A 19,961-nucleotide genomic window follows, 5' to 3' on the forward strand; every position below is an offset into this window, starting at 1 on the left:
TCGATGTTCCACTGTATGTTGATGAATGTATTTCGAATATTCTTCAGATGTCGTCTCCATACAAAACCAAAAAAACCTTACAAATGCCAAACTTTCCGAAATAAGAAAGCAAAGGATCGAATCTACACAAATTTAGTCTATTACGCGAAACATAAAAATAGCAAATTGAATGCGTCATACCACCAAAGGACTACCTTCTCCCAGCTAATGCTAGCTGAAGCGACTTTAAAAGAGATCAAATCAAATTATACAATCCGCCACCGATGTGCCGTTAGCTGTACAAAAGGGATAATAAATAGACAAACCATGGTTCTAAGCGGCCAGAGTGAACGATAGTTTAATTTGTTATAATCTGATGATAATAAGCACCCGAGAACCGGGCACACAATGTTATAAATAACTAATGAATGTTTATAGCGACCGTAAATGGGTAAAAGCATCCACCACCACCCATTATTGATGACATCACTTGACTCGGTCGGTCTGACGGGGCGTCTTCGCCGGGGTGTCCACCCTAGTGTGGGTGGGTGGTAAGGGGAGAGATGAAAAGCCAGCATCACTCAACTGCTGGAAGTGAAGTTGAAGGAAGGCCATGTCGGAAGCGGGGTCAATGGTAAATAGTTGACTGAAATTATAATCGAATTATAATATCCTCCCGACGCGGTACGGCGATCCTGACTCCTGCACCGGCTTTGAACCGACGCGCATTACAAGCAACAAAAAAAAAATACACATAATAAGATAATTTAATTTAGTGGCACGCAAACATTTTAATCTTTCCACTCAGTTCTTGCAGTTCCCCGATTGTGCTGCTGCTTGTAGTTGCGTTGGAAAGCAAATCTGTGAACATTGTCCACCCGACCCTCGACTGGCGATGGGTGTGGTTGGGAGTCATTTTGTCGGAGAACCATCACGGATGGATCCTTGCGGAGTAATGTCCCGTAGTGCAGAAGTTGCGTCACAAATACGCTACGAGTCACTAGAAACAAAAAGACAGGCAGTAAAGACAATGGATTTAGAAGTCATCGTTGCAAGCCCGTGCTGACGGTGACCTCCACCAGTGCAGTAAGCAATAGCTACCATGCCGGCGAGAGTGCTCGAAATGTGTGGCCAGGATTAGCATGAGTGCGGGCGGAATTCAATAAGCTACAAATTCCTGTCATGATTACGCATAAATTATGCGTCCGACGGTCGTATAACAGGCGGGTGCAGAATGGGTTTTTCGGGTTGCACCCTTTTCTGTGGTGAAAGCGACGATGGAAAGCGAATGGATTAACATTCTACCGGCGTACGCGCCCGATACCGGCGACGGTTAATAAAGGATCGTAAATAACAGGAATGTCAAAATGCTTGGTGGAGTTTATTAGAATGGGCAATTAATTTCGTTTTGGGCAATGCGCGTCGGATGACCTTGGGCAATGGAGAAATATTTCAACAATGTGAAATAGGAGTTTGGATGCGAATCTATCTACTTCTTCATGGACCATAAGAATCAAGGACAAAATGTTCATTGGAAGGTGTATGTTGAACCTCGCTTAAAAGAAACGTTATCTTGGAGTATAAGCCGAGTACAAGCCAAAGACTAAACAATAAAGTATTGTAATGGATACGTTGGACGTAAAGATACTCCAAGCATACTGATCAAGAAATTAAACTGAAACAAATTGATAAAAAATATGATATTATATACACTGATTCAAATTCATGAACGTCCCAGACATAATGAAATTGATAAAGACTATTTTTACATTTTACGAGATGCTTTGAAACCTCTAATAGGTAAAACTGAATTTCAACATTCTGAACCGATGTGTATATACGTAAATTAGAATAAAAAATAAATAATAATTTTAAATTTTACTGAAAACTTTAAAAAAACCCGATTTTCCGAAAGTGGCCTCATAAGTGATCATATGTTAAGTGTTCCAGTTTTGACCTGACGAGAATATTTAAAAGGTTTAGATTTTTGTTTCTTTGTTCTCTAACAAATAAGTGGCTTTGCAATTAAGTAAGTAACTATTGCGATATTTTTTGTCTAAATGATAATGAATTAAATTTTGTTTATAACTAAGTATGTAAGTTGCAAAGTTAAGCGAATGTAAAAAGTATAATACAATAATTAATAATTCGTATAAATATACATCATATTTCATATAATTAAATTATTACAAAAAAGTTTCAGAACGAATTGGGGTGGAACATTCAATAGTATTTTTATAATACTATAAGAATGTAATTAATATAATATCATATATTATGTATAATGAATAATACATTTTTCTAATATCATAGATAAAAATTTAACTTTACAAAAAATATGGAGTTATAGCCGATAAAGTAATAAAAGTGTTATTGAAGTCTCTACAACTAACATTATCAACCACGGCATCAATCATAAATTATTCAACAAGACTAAGCTTACATAGTGCGACGAAGTATATGCCTTATTGGATTATAATAAACAGTGTATTACATGTAGCAGACCGTCAAAAAACACCCTGTTTTCCATTGATCCTAATCGTAAGACGCACGCGGTTCCTTTTGTTTCCCTATTGTTACCTTCTCGCAACTGCCTCAACTGTGTCTATCTTGACACTCGATGTTTGCAATCATCATTGCCTCTGCCATCATCAGCGGTCGCGCAATGCAAAACAGTTCACATCGCACCACGTTTGCACCATGTAATCAAAAAACGGTCTCATCGCGTCTATCCACCCGCCAAACCGGGACAACAACCGGGCCCAAAACGGCTCAATCATTGTGCGGGGCGCAACTGGGAGCACAACTGGCGGCGATCCATCACCACCGGCGGGTATGGAAACTGAAAGTCAGACAATTAGTCAACTCGGCAGACGAGTTTCACACAGCCCATAATTAAGCGCCTTATGTGTTATCCTCCCGTACCGGCCAGTGCGCTTTATTACGCTTCTTCGGTGGATCGGTAGAATCAGCACAAGTCTGCTGCCTGGTTGAGGGTGGGCATCCTTTCACTGATCCCGCGCAAAAGTTGTTATTATCCACTTATTGATTTGTCCGGCACTACTCGTCTGTGTGTGTGTGTGTATGTGTGTGTGTGTGTGTGTGTGTACCTCGTTTCCGCCACTCTCAGCGTTAATTTAAACCCCCGTCCGAACGCACACGAGCGCATAGGGATTTTGTGGCGGATTATGTGTGGCTCATAATCTGTCCCGTAACGGCTCAACCGGTGGGCCCTGTAATCGGAGTACCAAATTAAATTTATAACAGATTATTTTTTCATTACCGTCGTGCGGGAAAATGAGCGATCAGTGACGGAAAACTGCTGACAGTAGGCTCATTGTGCTCGAAATGTCATCAGTTGGAACTATTCGCCCAGCCTACTATATATAGCCCACGTTAATATGGAACAGACTTACTTACTTGCTGTAGAAACCCCACTCTTCCCTTTTTTCATTAGTCTTAGGCAGGTTATCCTCGAGTTCTAGAATATGCTGACCCCGAACACAGCCAGTCAGATAAACATTCTTAATAACACCACAAAAACGGTGAAATAATTGGCCAACGCTAGAGCACGTGGCTCGTGGAGCGGACCGAAGTGGGTAATGTTCACACTATATACGGCTTTACTGGACGTTCTTTCCATCTCCCTTTCTTCCGTCTGTACCACATTTTCGTCCTTGTGTATTCCACAAGTCTTTTTTTGTGTCTGTGCGTCCTTATTCCACGTGCTAACGGTGGGTGGCCGTCAGATGCATTTCGCGACAAGTTTGCGTGGTCGCCGACGGAGCTCAAATGAAGCACACAAACGGAAAAAAATAAACACCATGCCTGTTATCGAACTTCAATCATTGGGTCCTTTTGTGTGTAGAATGTGGCTGATAGGAAGATTGCTGGTTTGCAAATTCGTACCATATTGGAAGGCCGACCTTCATTCCGGGCGAATCGTTTAACTTGTCAATGTTTGTTCATTGTACTTTCGTTCCTTTACTGTCATTTCCATTCCCCCGCCAAAAAAGCCGGAGGTGTGAAGGCTGGCAGGACTAGCGGCAGGAACGTTACTATAGGTATAGGTATAGGTATAGAAACGGTGCTTACTAAGGACGTTTTTAATTAACAAACTGGCGCACTTTCACACGAACAAAGTTGCAGATTTTGTCCTATGGTTCACGCTGTAGATAGGTAAACGTTATTCTATCCTAATGAATGCCACAAATGAGAGTGAAGGAATCATGCTGTGCGGCAGTGTGCCACCGCTAAGGGTGTATTTTTTTTTGCCCCACGGGTGCTAAGTGGCATACGTTCGATTCGGTCGCAAATGGGCAATGTAGAAGGTTAGAAAAGAGCACACGGGAAGTCCTTTTTTTACGGGGTGTGTATATGATGGTACACAGTAGCAATTGATAATCATGAGTGTCCTGTTTTTTTTTTTGTTTGCATGGTGTATCCCTTTTTCTTTGCTGGTGTTGAACCGCCGCGCGTTGGGCACGCTCCGGAAAAAAAGGGATTGTGGGTTACGGGAGGTAAATTTTAAGTAGAACGTGCCCGCACGATCCTATCGTTTGACTAACGACCGCGATACACGATCGCTAGGCGACCGATGGGGAAGTCTACTTCTGCAAGTGGGAAAACGGAGCGAGCGGTTTCTGATTAGGATTTAATTATTTTCTGGTCTTGGTGGTCTTGGGCTGTTACTAATAAAGCATTGTTGATATACGCTTCAACGCCATCGCAGTATCTAAAATTAGACATAAAACGCCTCTTCCGTCTATGCTGTCTAAGCAAGGTTCACGGACTGAGTTGTCCGATATCATTCGAATGACATAAGCTTAACTAGTCTAATTCATTGAAGCATCATGAAGACACTCTACAGTTGAGGAGTTCCACTAAGATGTCATGAATCTGACAGATAGCCAGCACTCCTAGGAGTATGAGATGGTTAGATCGTTATTATTGTCTGATCCTAGATACGTGAAGTTTTAAAGGACATTCAAAATGTATAATCATGAGCTAAGATGTAGCCACCATGATTTTGGTTGTTACTTATATATTCCTTTCAGGTTTTGAGATCATCCTCAATCCTCTGGATAGTTTAACAGAGATCTTTGTTAACAGAGATGTGCCTTAACTAATTAAGTCTACATCTTCAGCTTATTCCAGAATTTGGATTTAACTATAGAGGATGGTCTCTGAACGTTCCACGTCTGTGTCCTGGATGACCTTTTTGTAGTGCGAGATTGAGGAGGACACAGCCAAACATATTTTGATGGCGTAGACCTGGTGAAAGGCAAAATGCCTGGAGAATATTTTATGTCTCAATACCTGGATTGTCCTGATCGTTATTATCTCTAAATTAGAAAAATTGCCCTGTAGCTACGTAGTTATTTAATTCTTCAATACATTACGGATATCACGAGAACTCCTTTTGTTGGTGAAATCTGATCTGCATTCTTAATCGGAGAATAGGTCACTTTTTGGTCCGAAGTTGTTTCGATAATTTGCTTTCTATTATGAAATAGTCGTAAAAAAGTATTGTAAACTGTGAGATACAAACGCTTTATCCAGCTATCGTTGCACTTAAACCCACCCTATCTCCTGGATCTTCATCGATTGCATCTGTTTGCCAACCGTCCTCAATTTCGCACTGCAAACATTTCACCCTGTTTGGATGCATTTCATTGGCATAAAATTACCAGCAAATCAATCACTTTCCGGAGCACGCAGAAAAATGAGCAACAAACACCTTCCCGATTCTACCCGCCACGCCTTCCACCCATCCTGGTGCCATCTTTTGTAGTCGATGATTGAAAACCAATTTATATTGCTTTCGCCAATTGTCGCCTCGTTTCGTCTTTACCTAGCTGCGGTGAAAAAGGAAAATCGCGAAAGGTGACGGCTGGGTTAAGGCTTTAAAGAAAAAATCGTTTTTGTCAGGTGCAACACGTCAGCTAGTAGCGCTTTTTTATAAGTCGAAACCCCACTAGACCAGAAAGGCACATCAGATAGGTGGTGGAGCAAAAATAAAATGTTTCAGACGAATGTAAATGTTTTCCATTTGCCATTCGAAAGAGTTTGCAGTCGGGTGTGTTCGAGTGAAGTGAGATGTTTTTTTTTTGCTTGAGGTTCTCTTCTTTTCGGAACCTTTTGAGACGTCTCAAATTTCTTGCATTGAACATTGAAGCTCGGTGGGATGAAGAAGCTAAAGCGTGTGTTCTCAGTAAAGCGATCTACCGTTTTTTCCACGATCTAATGCGGGAATTTCTGACGGTCTTCCGTTGGTTCCCCCGGTAAGGTGAAGTACAAAACGTTTACATCACCGTGCGTGCAGTGGGCGAGCGAAAGATGTCTATTAGTATCCAATTCGCTACCGTACCGATTTGAATGGCTGGTAAGTTGAAAAAAAAAAATACGGACAAGAACAGCACCATTGTACCTTGATTACTAGGCACAGGATCGGGCCCAATGAACGATCGATCTAGGTGTCTGTTTATTGCCCAATCTATGCGTGGGACAGTAGGGGGTTAATTATGTATCTATTTAAACCGCCTCCGTCAAGGAAAACACGCTCGTACTTCGACATTCCTTTACCGAAGCCTTCCGAGGTAAAAACGTTGGTCAGCGGCGCGATAAGTTTTACTAAATTCATACCCGACCCGCTCGTTGGTACACGTCACGGCCACGGCAACGTCTTCATCCTGCCGGCGGCAGTTCAATATCACCAATTTGGGAACTGACAATTGATTATTGTATCAAAACCGTCTTCCACCAATTTAGAGGCACGAGCAGTGCCTCCGCCTTTCCACCGCCAGGAGTTGTTTGTGTTGTTGTTTCCTTTCGTTTCATCTTAAGGATAGTGGTTGAGTTTGCGTCTGTTTACCTAGCGTGTGGATCGCTTTTTTTCTCCATCCTCCGAAGAGGCGAAAAATATAACGAAACAGATACGGCATTCGCACTGGACGGTGGGTAAGGTTGTTTCTTGTGGCCTGCAGCCTGGTAAAACCTCGCAGCTTACAATCATCGGCATTCGGCCGTCTTTACCCGGTAATCTCTTGATCGGGCTGCTCGAAAGCTCACACGGTACTCAAGAGTTGTGCAACAATGAAACAAGCTGACAGGAGATGGAGCAGCAACAGCAGCAGCAGTAGTGGAGGCGTGGAGGCGTCCAGGGCTAGGTAAAGGTTTGCGGGAGATGACTGAAGTGGCCAACACTGAGGGCAACCACCACCGCCCGCTTTCACGGCACTTCAGCACCGTGGTCGTATCAATTTTGTTTCCAACCGTCAGTTCAAATGGTGCGCGGGCACGGAGTTGCGCTAAAGAGCGCCTCATTGTTATTGTAATAAATTGAAAAATAGAATTAACCGCCAAGCGAATGGAATAGAGCGGCACAGAGGGAGAGCGAGAGAGTGAGGGAAAAAAGACACCATGATGAAGCAGATGCCGCGTGATCCGCTGCGGGGGCAACTTGTGGATTAAAAATAATAATAACAATAATGAAACGGCGATTGAAGAGAGTAAAAAAAAAAACAGACACACACCTTCAACATGATCATCACGATCATCAGCAGTAATAACAAGAAGCACTTGTGGGCCCGGTTCCATAAGGACGATGACGAACGAAGGGGTAGTTGTGGAATTAGACGCACAGAAAAGATGGAAAAACAAGCGTGAAAATGTGCGGATCTCAAAGACACACCGGTTCTGCCTTCTCACCCTTGTGGAAGCTGACTCCGCAGGGAATGACAAGCGGAAGACCCAGCGCTTCTACCGGCACCGTCATCCACAACACTGGGCCGCTACAATTGGCCACTACTACTAGCTGCAAACCTGGGGCGCACTGTAGCAAAGAAGGTCACAGGGAAAGGGCCGCCGTTTGTCGCGGCTTAAGTGGTCAAGCAGTTGTGAAAAGCTCGGCAAAAGCGCACCTTAATGTGAAGTGAGAGACGGGATGGTCGGGAAAAAGCAGCTAAGGGCAACGCAGATGAGGCACTGAGGCGGTGAGATGAGAAACGTAAACAAACCACACACACACACACACACACACGTGAGCAAGGCGAATGGTCGGGGAAAACAGGGCACAACAACGGCAGTAATAACACGCCAACCTGCTGCTTACCGTGTGGCGCGGCCACATAAACATGTGTTAACTAACTTGTTTGCATTCTAACAGTTTTCATTATCATGATTATTCGCCGTAATGAAATAACGTGTGCGTGCGGCACCATTTGCCGCCGCTCGTCCACTTCATTAGCGATGCTCACCGGTGCTAGTGAGGGAGCCCCAGGTGAGTGAGTCGAGTCATCCCGGTTCGGGTCTAATTGTGCGCAGGCTCACTATCGAATGATTGGGCGAAATTTTCATCTGCTCCAGTGCTCCCCAACACACTGGCCACCATGCAACGATGACGTTGCCACCCGCCGGGTTTGGTAGCCGATCGGAATGGAAATGTCAGTCGTCGTTTGACTTCGTTACGGTCTCCGTGACGGAGCGCGTTTGGATGTTATGGATCGGCGCTTAGGGTGAACAATAATCAGGCGACGCCGTTTGCCATTCTTAATAATTATGTGGTATGCGTGTTGCTTTTATGGGAGCAAATTTGCATTTGCACCACACTATCAAGATTGGGTTGAATTTGCTGAAGCGGTTGACAGTTTGAATGATGGGTTGTGGTTAAATCGCACAACTCTGCGGTGTTTAAAAAGGCACCATTGTCTTTGAGCAGCGTTTGTAGGAGGATTTGCAAGCCGTGAATTAAAAATTGCATTGCATTTTGGCAAGAAAGAAAATGCTTTTTCATGCTATGGAAATTGCTGCATGCAATTGTGTTCATTAAAATATGCGTTGCTGCGATTGCAAACCCCAACATTTCTGATTCACGCATTGGATTCATTTCTTTTCTTACATTTTAAACTTTATTGTACTTGTTTTTTTCTTGGTCCATCATTTTCTGGCCTTTTCTGATTTTATTTTACCGGTTGCTTGATAATCGGTTAAGTGTACGGGGGATCTCAGGATCTCGGGGATATATGTTCAGGACTTTAGACTTTGGCCGTTATTTTTAATGACAGCTGCACATACAATCGGCAACCCATGAGTTCCAACATTATTCTTATTCTATTTCGAAATAACTTGTGGAAATCTCAGGTATTGAGAATTGACACTGAGAACACCTTTCCATATGTTTCGATTAAGAAACTGTCCATAGTAATCTCATGTTTTGATGTAAGATTTCCAAAAAACCAGCGCCAAATTTTCTTACTGTAGATATCTAACGTTTTTGCAGCGTATAATGGACATGATTCAGTACCAGAAGTATTTACTACATATTGCCAAATGCTTATTGTATCTAATATTCTACTTTAAACAAATAAGTGTACAACATGTTTCAGAAGTTTTCTTGGCTAGTTCATTTTATGCTCAATTTGAGCCTACCGAGCCTCCTCTGTTCATGTGGACGACCTAAAAGAACTTTACGGGCTAGGTCGTTCAGTGTCATTCTAATGACATGATCAGACTACCCTAGGAGCCTAGCGTGCCTACTTCGATGAACGGTTATGAGTTTCAAGATGGCTTACAGCATAGACGATACTTCGCTCGCTAATCGCTTAATAGCGTAAGTTCAAGAACTGCATTATATCTATACGATATTTCATTTTGCTAATAATTCCAGACTATTGCTGCTTAGTGTATTCCAAGCTGGTTTTAAAACCTCTTGTGCCATCCGTACAATATCGATCTTTTCCCAATTTGTGATAGTTAGGCAACTCTATTTCTATTCAAATATCAGCTTAGTTGATGTTAATTATGCGTTTTCAAGGTTTATTAGATGCAAACTTATTGCAGTTCAGAGAGAGAGAGCGATAATCGTAAAGCTGTTATACTTTTTTGATCAAGGATGGAATTTTAAAATTTGGGAATATTAAAATATTTCTTAAATTTCATTCAAAAAAAATATCATCATCTAAAAAGCCACGATAAACTGAAAACGTTTCTGAAGACCTAAAGACCTCTGATTCGGGGTTGAATAAAATCAAAAATCCAAATGAGAACATCCCATCAGATCGATAAACTGTGTTGTAGATTAATTTTAGTACCAACCCATTATTTACTGCTCCACACCGCACTATGCTAAGCAGCGTCAAATTTAAGGCCACCATGGTGGATGATAAATTCAATTTATTTACCCACTGTCAGCTTTAATTTCGATCCTGCCGCGTACCACGGGCGGAACGGGTTTGGCTCATTGCCGATAAATAGGTTGCCAAAATAGAATCTCCCACTTCCCCCACCAACCCAGGTCGAGCTACTTTAACTTATTTTGTTATCCAATTTTGGAGCCCCAATCCCCCTGTCCCGGGGTCCTTTTGTTTTTCTCCGTCTCTGGTTTATTCGATCGAGCACTCCCTGCGGCATCCTTAAATTTTATCTACGCCATTAACCAATAAGCTATCCGTAAACAATTCGACACGAGACCGTGTGCGTGTGTTCGTGATGATGGATTTTCCTCTCTGGTGTGCTATTTTATCGGATCATATTTTACGAGTCATCGAGCAAAGTGGGGACCCGGTGCGAGCACGGGAGCGTTGGTGTCGCCAGCATAATACTGCGCAAGACGGCAAATAATGGTCGTTTAATTCAATTTTTGTGCCACTGTTTTGCGGGCCTCAAACGGTGTTCATTGCGCAAGAAGGGGTTTTTTTTTACTACAAGCGTGATTTAGAATTAAGTATCGGAAACATTTCAACAAGCAGAAAGCTTACATCTATCATCTTGTTTTTTTATGGTATCATAATTTTCCGTTTACTAGCTGCTTATAGTGGTGAAATGATTCCCCTGTCAAACACACACAACTATGCACTATAAACGTTTAATTAAAAGCACGCTTTTGTGTTCACGGCGTACTAGATACAACGCAAAACAAAGTAGCATCGCCCATCGAATCCAATGTGCGCCTATCGGTATGTGTGTGTGGCATCACACACAAACACACCCGGGACGGTCCTGTTCAGTGTTCCCGTTTGTCATCCTGCACCTGTTTTCCCAACCCCTCAAACCGTCAACTGCCCAATTCTCCCTGCAAATGTACCATACGGCTAGTGTTGCGCACATCGCCAGCGTGTTTGTCGGTCGCGTGCTCAACGTGCCGCGTTATGTGTGCAGCCGGCCCTCGGGGGACCCGGGAAACCGTTCGGTAGCATCACCAACAGTGCGACAACCGACCGACCGAACGACCGACCACTCCCGCGGTTGTCAATTTTGTTAGGTTCATAATTTGATAATGTTTATAATAGAATAATTTATACATTGTTTGCAGACTGTCATCGTGGCGTTTCGTTGTACGCCGCACACGAACCGCCACGCTGCTTCGCCATTTTTCGGTCCCGCACCGGAGGGTTTGCATCGCCGAGCGGGACCTTAAATCTGCTGCTAAATGAATTATAAAATGTTTCACCGTGATTTAGTGATACGAGCTTCTTTTTTTTTTTTGTTCTGCTCTCGTTCGCTCTCCGTTGTTTTCGCTTCGCTATTCCCGCTGTTTGGTGTCTGATGTGCTGGTGAGATGACTATCTATTGTGGGCTTTGGTTCCAGGGGCGAATTGTGATGCTACCGTACATTTGTCATGCTTCTGCAAACTGTTCTCTTTTTTACGGCTTTTTTTTTGCGATTTGTTACATTTCATCCGCATGCTCAACGATGGACACACTTCTTTCGGTGCGCAAATTTAATTATCGTTCGTTATGAACTGTAAACAGTGGCGATATAGTAGCGGAACGATTTGTAGCCATTATATGCCATTATTTCCGATTTGCGTGCTTGTTGGCATTGTAAGGGTTATCGGACCCTTTGGGAAGTAAAGGAAGGTTTTGGGAGGTGATTCACAGTGGGAGGTTTTTTTTTTGTCAGACACAAATATATATTCATTTTACAGCTACTTATTTGAATGCCCGCATTCCGTTTGTTTGAAGCGCTAGCTGGCGAGTACACACTTACTTGTATCCTGTCCTCTGGGAGATCCGTTTTGAGTGAAAGCATTTCACGGGCGTACACATCCGGATAGTGCGCTTCCTTGAAGGCCTTTTCGAGCTCGTCCAGTTGGTAGCTAGTGAATATTGTTCGACTGTAAAGTTTAATTGCAAATGAAAAGATATGAAAAATACAGCTTTAAGCATGGCATAAATTCAACTAACAAGCAAATAAAAAAACCAACATCAAGTTAAAGCAGTATTACGAAATGCGCACGGATGTTCAATGCACAGAACGGAACAGTTTATTATTTTAAATTGACGGAACGGAACAGGTAGTTTCATTCTGATAGTTCCTTTCGTTGTTTTAGTTCCTTTGCAATTTCGTACCGTTCCATTTTGTTTCTTTGCGCTCTTTTTCGTTCCGTTTTTATTCCTTGTTTATTTTTTCACTCCTTATTCGTTCGTTTTCGTTGGTATTTTTCGTTCGTTTCATTCCTTTCTTTTCCTTTCGGTACCTTTCATTACTTTTATATTTTCTTAACCTTTTAGTAGTTTGATTCGTTTTCGTTCCTTTCGTGCCAATTGTTTCGTTATGTTTGATTGTGATCGCGAAAGGTATCAATTTAGAAACACACAAGAATATGATATTGAGGAATAAAGAGGAACGAATACCCATCACTAGTGTAGCGGCAGTGGTTGCTATGGTTCCAAGATTCTAATACTACAAAATCGCACCATACTAGCACGTAAGAAAATTCTAAAGATCTCCAAATTGGAAAACTATAAATACTTCGTATAGAGCCTCAGAGAAATAATAAATAACTAATAAACTTTCGCTCCAATCATCCCACTTCTCACTTACCTATGCCTTCGTTTCTTCTTTTTCTTCTTTCCATAACTATTTAGACCGTCGATGGTAAAGTCTTTACTGGAATCTACGCCGCCCCCTGTAAGTAAGAGAAAGGAACGTGTGTCCGTCAGGATTAACGAATAGTGTTTACGTTGCGGCAGCAAAAAACAAAATCATTTGCCAATTGCAGGCATGTTTATCCGAAATCTTAAGCTTAATTCAATTACCAGACGAGATTTCAGTAGAATTAGTAATTTTGGACTCTCACCTGCCCAAGCGCTCCCACGAACTTTCAAGTTGCAGGCGGTTTTGTGCCAGTGGCCAGTGTGATGGAGCCGACAAAGCGGTGCTCTTTAATTCACGCTTTATATATCAATCACTTACAACCGATAGCTGACGATAAAGCTTCCCGCGGTTCGGGGTCCCACCTCGGAATGATGTGTTTCTGTTTGTGCAAATGGTGTACTCTAATTACGACGAGCTTTGGCCCTTCAGTACAACCGCATCCACAAAGCGAAACCGCACAAATACACTCACACACACACCCGGAGCCAAGAGGTCTCAAGTCTTATTTCGACTAGCTAATTTCAGCCACCAAAACTCACGATGCTGGTTTTGGTGGTGGAACCGACCAGTTGGTCAGTTTGCCGCCATTTCGACCACTCGAACCACAAATCCACGGCACATCTAACGAGCCTGTGCGGGTGCGTATGTGCGTGAAAGAGAGATCGAATAGATAGCGATCGCGGTGGTTTTGTGCGGACGACGTCTTTGATTTTCCTCGCCCCACTGCCCTCCCATTATCTCAACAAGGGTGCTCCACTCGATGGGGCACTGGTCGGCAACGCACAAAGTAAAAGCACGTGGTGAGAAAATCAGCTCCAGCGCTGGGTATGGGTGTATTTTGTGGCTTTGAACCGGTGCCGAAAGTGGCGGCCAGATACTCAACCGAGAGGCCACTACTGCCCTGTCTAAAACCGGTGCCGCGGTTGTTTTGTGAGGAAAATTCCTACATTCGGACGCCGGTCCGCGTGTGTACCTAATTGGAGGAATCTTCAGCGAAGTGTTTTCCAGCAAGGAATCAGGGCTGGGTGGGCTTCGAGTGGATTGGAGCTTTTATAGAATATGTGTGTGTGTGTTTTTTTAATACAACAAAAATTAATGTATTAAAGGTAAATAAATTTTTAAAACTATACTCTTCAATGCTCGAAAAAAGGTGATTTTTTAAGCAGAGTGAAATTTCAATTGAATTAGCAGTATTTTATGGCAAAACATACATGAAAATAATAAATACGAGAGAGATAGTACTTGATGTTTTTTGTAAGCGTGGAGTGCTCGGGAACCCACCAGAATTTCGTCAAAAATCATCACAGTATCACAAATTACAATTACAATGTTAATTACTAATAATAGACTGAAGCTAGAGGTAATCAATGGAGAACGATTAAAGTAGTTTAAAAAAGCGTATTATAACTGAAATCATTCAATCATTCTGCCTGTGAAACAGCAAGGAATCACATCAAAAACAAGAGTTTATAAATGGAGTAAAGAACAGCTGATGGAAGTTTAAAGTGTTCTTAAGGCTATAATCTCCATATTTAATGGAGTTTTGAGTTGAATTTGGAACCAGATATGCATTAACTCAATATCCTAATGTAAAGCATTTGAAAAGTATTTAATCTATTCTTACATGCTGACCGCATAACTGCCTATGAAGTCAAAATTAAGGGATTCTTACCCAGGAATCAAAACCTGCCTGTGGTCATTTGTGAGTGTTTGTGGTTGTATTCTCTTCAGTAAATCATAGTTAATATTGGATGAAGCAATGTAATTGTTTCGATCATACGCCATCACACACCACACACAAAAACGAGATTCGGACCGAAGCTTTTAATTTCTTTCCCCGTTCTGAACCCAACCCAACGGTCGATGTGTCATTAATATTTTAAACGAGAATTCCACGAATAAAGTTACTACAACCTTGGAGCACTCTCCCTGCGCTGGGGAAAATTCATGATGCATTTTTCTGTCACTACTTTCCGGGCACATTCTCGCGGGTGGTCAACACCCTGTGCCACCTTCACTCCCATCCAACTATCTGACGTGTATCGTGTGACTGTGCCGACGTGTTTACACATCACTCAACTCACGCTAACCGGCACACTTGGCAACACCCTCGTCCACACCCGGACCGGGCGCACAACCCAACCGGTAGCCGGCAAGCCCTCCAGGGTGCTATAATTGCTCCCTAATTGATTATTTTGCTCTTCATCATATTGTAACAAAATAAAATATCATGTTACAGTCAACCGAAAGCGGTCCCCTTTGGTTTGGCAGCAGACACACACACACACACACTCGGTCTCGGTGCTCACCCGCATCATCACTGAACCACGGGACGGGAAAATTCCGAACGATGCAAGGACACCGCATTCACTGTCTGCTCAGCGGCAGCGAGTGATGAGTGATGGTGTGATTATTTTTATTGTTGTTTTAATCAATCCGGTAAATGATTTTTCCCCGTCATTTGTGATGTGTCCGCACGGGGCACGGGTGTTGACAGATTGGTGTTTTTGGAGGTTGAATGGGATTTTCGGTCTGTCTGTGTGTGTTTTTTTCTATTTGGTGTTGTTTGCTAGCAAGCATTATGTTTAACATTCGTTGAACTGGTTAATGGATTAGCCTCGAATGCAAATACACTTCGGAGGTGTTGTGTAGTGACATTATTATTCAAACGAGCCACGAGCTCAAGGGACTAACCTCGAGCTTCATAAAGCGAAACCAATATTGTGCAGAAACATTATACCATCTGATTCAATGTAATTAAATATTGTTCATCTGATAATGATACGAGAAAAAAGATTTAATTATATTTGCCATCCAATCAATTAGTTTTATTATAGAACAAAAGTAAACATAAAAAAACTGTAGCAGAAAGTTAATACATAACAATAGTATCCTGTACCATCCTGCTAAGCGCCTGGTGGTTAGGCAATGTGCATCACACATCAAAATTGGATTATGCGTGTACTCGGTATGATAGGAAAATCGTGTTGCTATAATGAATTTTCTTAACTCCCTTTCTCTACGAAAAAATCGCTTTAAGTTTTTTAATAAATTATTCATTTTTGATGCTCAATACTTTTACTTTCATTTGAAAATATCCATAAAATTTTTGCGCACTTCTAGACGCTTTAAATATAATCCCTTTTGCATGTTTTCTTCCCTTAATTCGAATAATTTACAAAATCAACTACACGTTTCACTGTTGCCATTTGGCCAAGTGTTGCTCGAGTGGTGCCCGAAAGCCACCTAATTCAAATACCGCACGCACACACAAATTCGTGCGGCATTCGGTGCCGTTCGCAGCGTAAAACCCTTCTCCCGGAAGGGTTCACGCATCGAAATTGACTATTTTCCGCATTATCGTATTACGTGTGCCAGACTTTGGCTGGGATGAGTCGAAGACCCGCAGCACCTTAGACGGGGTGCTGTATGTACGGTGTACGGTTCCTGTGTGGTATGTTGCAGTCAAGCGAAAAATAGGGGAAAGTGAATGATATTTCACTATTTAGACACACGTATGCGTTTTCCTCGGGACCGGGACATTCCAAAGCGTGCACATACACACAGGACACAGGACTAGTACCACACCACAGGGACATTGCACATCACACACGGTGAGGATGAGCTTCGGTTCGGGCCGATTTCCCGCACTGGGAACAGCAGCCAGGAAATTTATTTAATTTGTCTTCCCGGGCACTCGCCGACAACTCACACCGTACGGGAAGTCATGTAAAATGGCTAAGAATTTTACCAATTTCGTTTTATTAGTTCGTTTTAAGGTAAATTAATTAATTTTCCTGCACACATAGACACGGAGCGGGTGTGGAGTGCCTCATCACTGCGTACTAACTGCGAGTGTGTTCTGTTTGCGTAAAGCGTCCTGTGGTATTCGCGCCATTCAGCACATAAATTGGTACGATTGTTTCGCTACGCAACATCCCCGTTGATGGCTTTGTGTCTTTTCGGCATCGGGGCATGTGGGCATGTGTGTAAAATGTTATTTACGGTTCGATTCGTTACGGGTCTTAATAACGACAGCGGAGCTATTGTGTACTGGTAGACGGCGAGAAGAAAAATTGTCTGTAAAATAGTGTGCTTCCTCACTTCCAAACTAGTTTTAAACCCGGAAAGGCAATAAAATTTGAGTGTGTCTGTTTAATACACGCCGAAGCATTTCATAATTCACTAAATTTAACTGGTGTTTTTTACATAATTACCTATATTTAAATTTAGTTATGATATTTAGTAAGTAAAATTTTACTATTTTATTAATCAAATCAATAATTTGAATAAATTAAAACAACATTTAGTAAGTTTCCCAAAGCTATGTATTGATTTCTCGTTTGATGTCCCTTGTTTACCTCTGATCGTCAATAAACTCATGTATTTACATTCACGCCTTGTTCGGTAATCGAGCAACATAATCCAACCAAATGCCTTCCAGAGCAACAAATGTTTGGACAATATGCGCACACACACACACACACCTTACACGGCCAGTTCGCATGCCAAGAGGGCCACGTGGGAAGCATACAAAGAAAAAGGTCTTCTTACAGCGATTCTGTACCACACCGCAGCTCGAAAAGGATCAGGAATGTTGATGTGATCCGTTTACCTTTTGCTATGAAGTACGCCTGACAAGGAGTTTCCAAATAAATGCAAAATACCCGCTGGCCACACAATGCACAAACACGGGATGGCTGGAAAATATTTACCCACGCGCATTACACAGCCAACGCAGACACGGGGATTGGAATGGGGCATATCTGCCATTCTTATGAAGCCATTCGTCACATTCGGCCATCACATCCGGCCCAACCGTACACCGTACGGCAGGTGAACGGTGCGAAAAGAATGGCCGCCACCTTACGCAGAAGAAGTGGCCGTTGGGCGTGAAAAGAAGCCTTTACCCTTACATGCGTAGCGGATAACAAAGCAACGATCGGGGGGTTTGGTATTGGGACGTTCCTGAAGGCCTTTTTTTTTATTCGTTGGCTGATTGTTGCACGCTTGGTATGCGGACATTCACTTTCTCCCCGGTGCCGGCAGAGAACCGAGTAATCCTGCTTAAGAACATCGATCCGAAATTGGGTGTCACTTTGGGAGGGCATTTTTTTTTTGGGGGGAGTTCGAGCAAGTTTTTCCTGCTCTTCTGGCATGGTTGGCGAACCAAGTGGAGTCATTTTTATGCGATTACACTTGTAAACCCGTTGGGAGTATCGGATGGTACGGGGTGATGATACAAACTCGCCCTTTTCGGTGTCTAGTGTGGTCGAAAGGACGATACTTAGCCGGAGAATCCTGCGGTTCGTCCGTTTCTTGAGTGGTACCATGCACAGGACAGTGAATGAACGGCTGGGAATGGAGCGATAGGGGATTTTCTGAGAACTGACAGGCAAAGAAAATAGTCTTATCCTTCGTACAATGGATATAATGTGATAGGTCTATTAATGTGATTGTTGTGCCCCATTCACAGGGCTTCTTATCATCCGTTTGAATGGTATGATTATGTCCGCAATGGATAACAAGAATGGCATGTATCAATGGAAAACTTATTTATGAAGTTAAGGATTAATTTGGGGTAACATTAAAACCATCAAAATTTTATGAACAATACCCCAACTCCTTGTTGGATGAATTTGTGACGAATTTTTACTTCTAATCATCGCGTTATTAAACGAAGAATTAAATTTAGAACAATTTTACGATCTCTGTCTAAGTAAACTTCTTCAAAATAAATAGCATCATTGTTGCAGTACCTTTTCATTAGCTATTGTGGGATTATCTAAAAACAGACTTTTAAAACTTAAAGCAGAAAAACATTAAGATTGAGGGAAAATTAAATAAAAGCGTTAAACATTCTTAAGCTTACTTACAAGAAGTTAGCAAATCAATCAAAAATTCAATTAGCTTTAAAACACAAACAATTGTTCTATGAATTGTTTACAAGAAACAAGATAGTGAAGATAAGTTGCAAAAAAGTACATGAAACAGCAGTAAATTTTAACAAATTTGATTTTTTTTTCTAATATACACAAACCAATTTTCCATTGTAAGTTCGTTAAAGAAAACAGTCTCGAAAGATTTCCCACCTCCTCACGAAAATCGTACAAATAAATACAAATAATACGCTTCTTTGCGCGTTTGGCTCTGGAAACTCCTTTTTTGAACCGCCCCCAACACGTTTGCCTTATAAATACAATACGCACATCAACGCGAACCCGGCGGTCGGTGGATAATTTAATTTAGCTGTCAGGGGCTTTAAACAACTAAAAACTCTCTCCCACTTGGTCCCACTCTGTTTCTTTCACTCGACATGCAACACATTTTAAATCGGCTCCCATTTTAAGTCCTGCGCCATGCAAGGAAAGAGGGAGTTTAGACTGACAGAACTCGTCATAAACTCGTCGGGTTTCGCGGGGGTGGGGAGTGGGAGGTTGGATTTATGCCCACCGGCAATGAACACGAGCTTCCCGTAATGGATTCATTGTGCAAAGAAAAGGCAAAGGAAAAACAGAAGCAGCCATTTTCACCCATAGTGCAGTGTAGACGGGTGAACCCTAAAAACTAAGCGATCCGCTTCCACCTGGCAACCTGGGGAACGTTCGGGGAGGCAACAAATAGTGAGGTGTATTTTCCCGTTTTCCTATTTCCTAGCGCCGTGAAAATTTGCTCTCTTGAAACCAAACCAATTATCGTATTGTTGGTGGCGCGCTCCTTCCTGGATTGCGTTTCGGTGAGGCCAACGTAAACCGCCAGTACCCGCACACTCTACCCAGCACACCTTGTACAACAACCATTGTGCACGAAATGAGATTAAAATATCAGAATGTACTTTGCGATACTCTTTATGTGCCGAAGTCTTTTCCACGGGCAGGCTGCCTCACGCCACACCATTGGGTTTCGGTCGTTCGACGCTCAGGTTTTACCGCGGGGAAGGCACGAAACGAGCCGAAGACAACTCTCGCAACAACTCTGTGCAACGAGGGGATGTAAAGTGGGGAGGGTAGGCTAATGGGCGCGAGCGCGGCACAAAGTGACTGACTGAATGACTGGTTTGGTACATAACAGAAGCTAACAAAAAACTCCCCCCCAAACTGGC

At 42.5% G+C, this 19,961-nt stretch overlaps 1 protein-coding gene across 1 annotated transcript in view; it reads right to left on the bottom strand.

The window, feature by feature from the left end:
* The window catches only part of LOC128719739 (homeobox even-skipped homolog protein 2-like), a 53,478-nt gene that overhangs the window by 6,368 nt on the left and 27,149 nt on the right, over positions 1 to 19,961 (bottom strand). The window contains exons 3-4 of the mRNA XM_053813368.1: positions 12,806 to 12,890; positions 11,969 to 12,095 (exon numbers count right to left, since the gene is read on the bottom strand). Coding sequence (XP_053669343.1) covers positions 11,969 to 12,095; positions 12,806 to 12,890 — 212 coding nt within the window. The remainder of the gene's footprint in view (positions 1 to 11,968; positions 12,096 to 12,805; positions 12,891 to 19,961) is intronic.

This window comes from Anopheles marshallii, chromosome 2 (genome assembly GCF_943734725.1).
Source record: "Anopheles marshallii chromosome 2, idAnoMarsDA_429_01, whole genome shotgun sequence".
Lineage (NCBI taxonomy): Eukaryota > Metazoa > Arthropoda > Insecta > Diptera > Culicidae > Anopheles > Anopheles marshallii.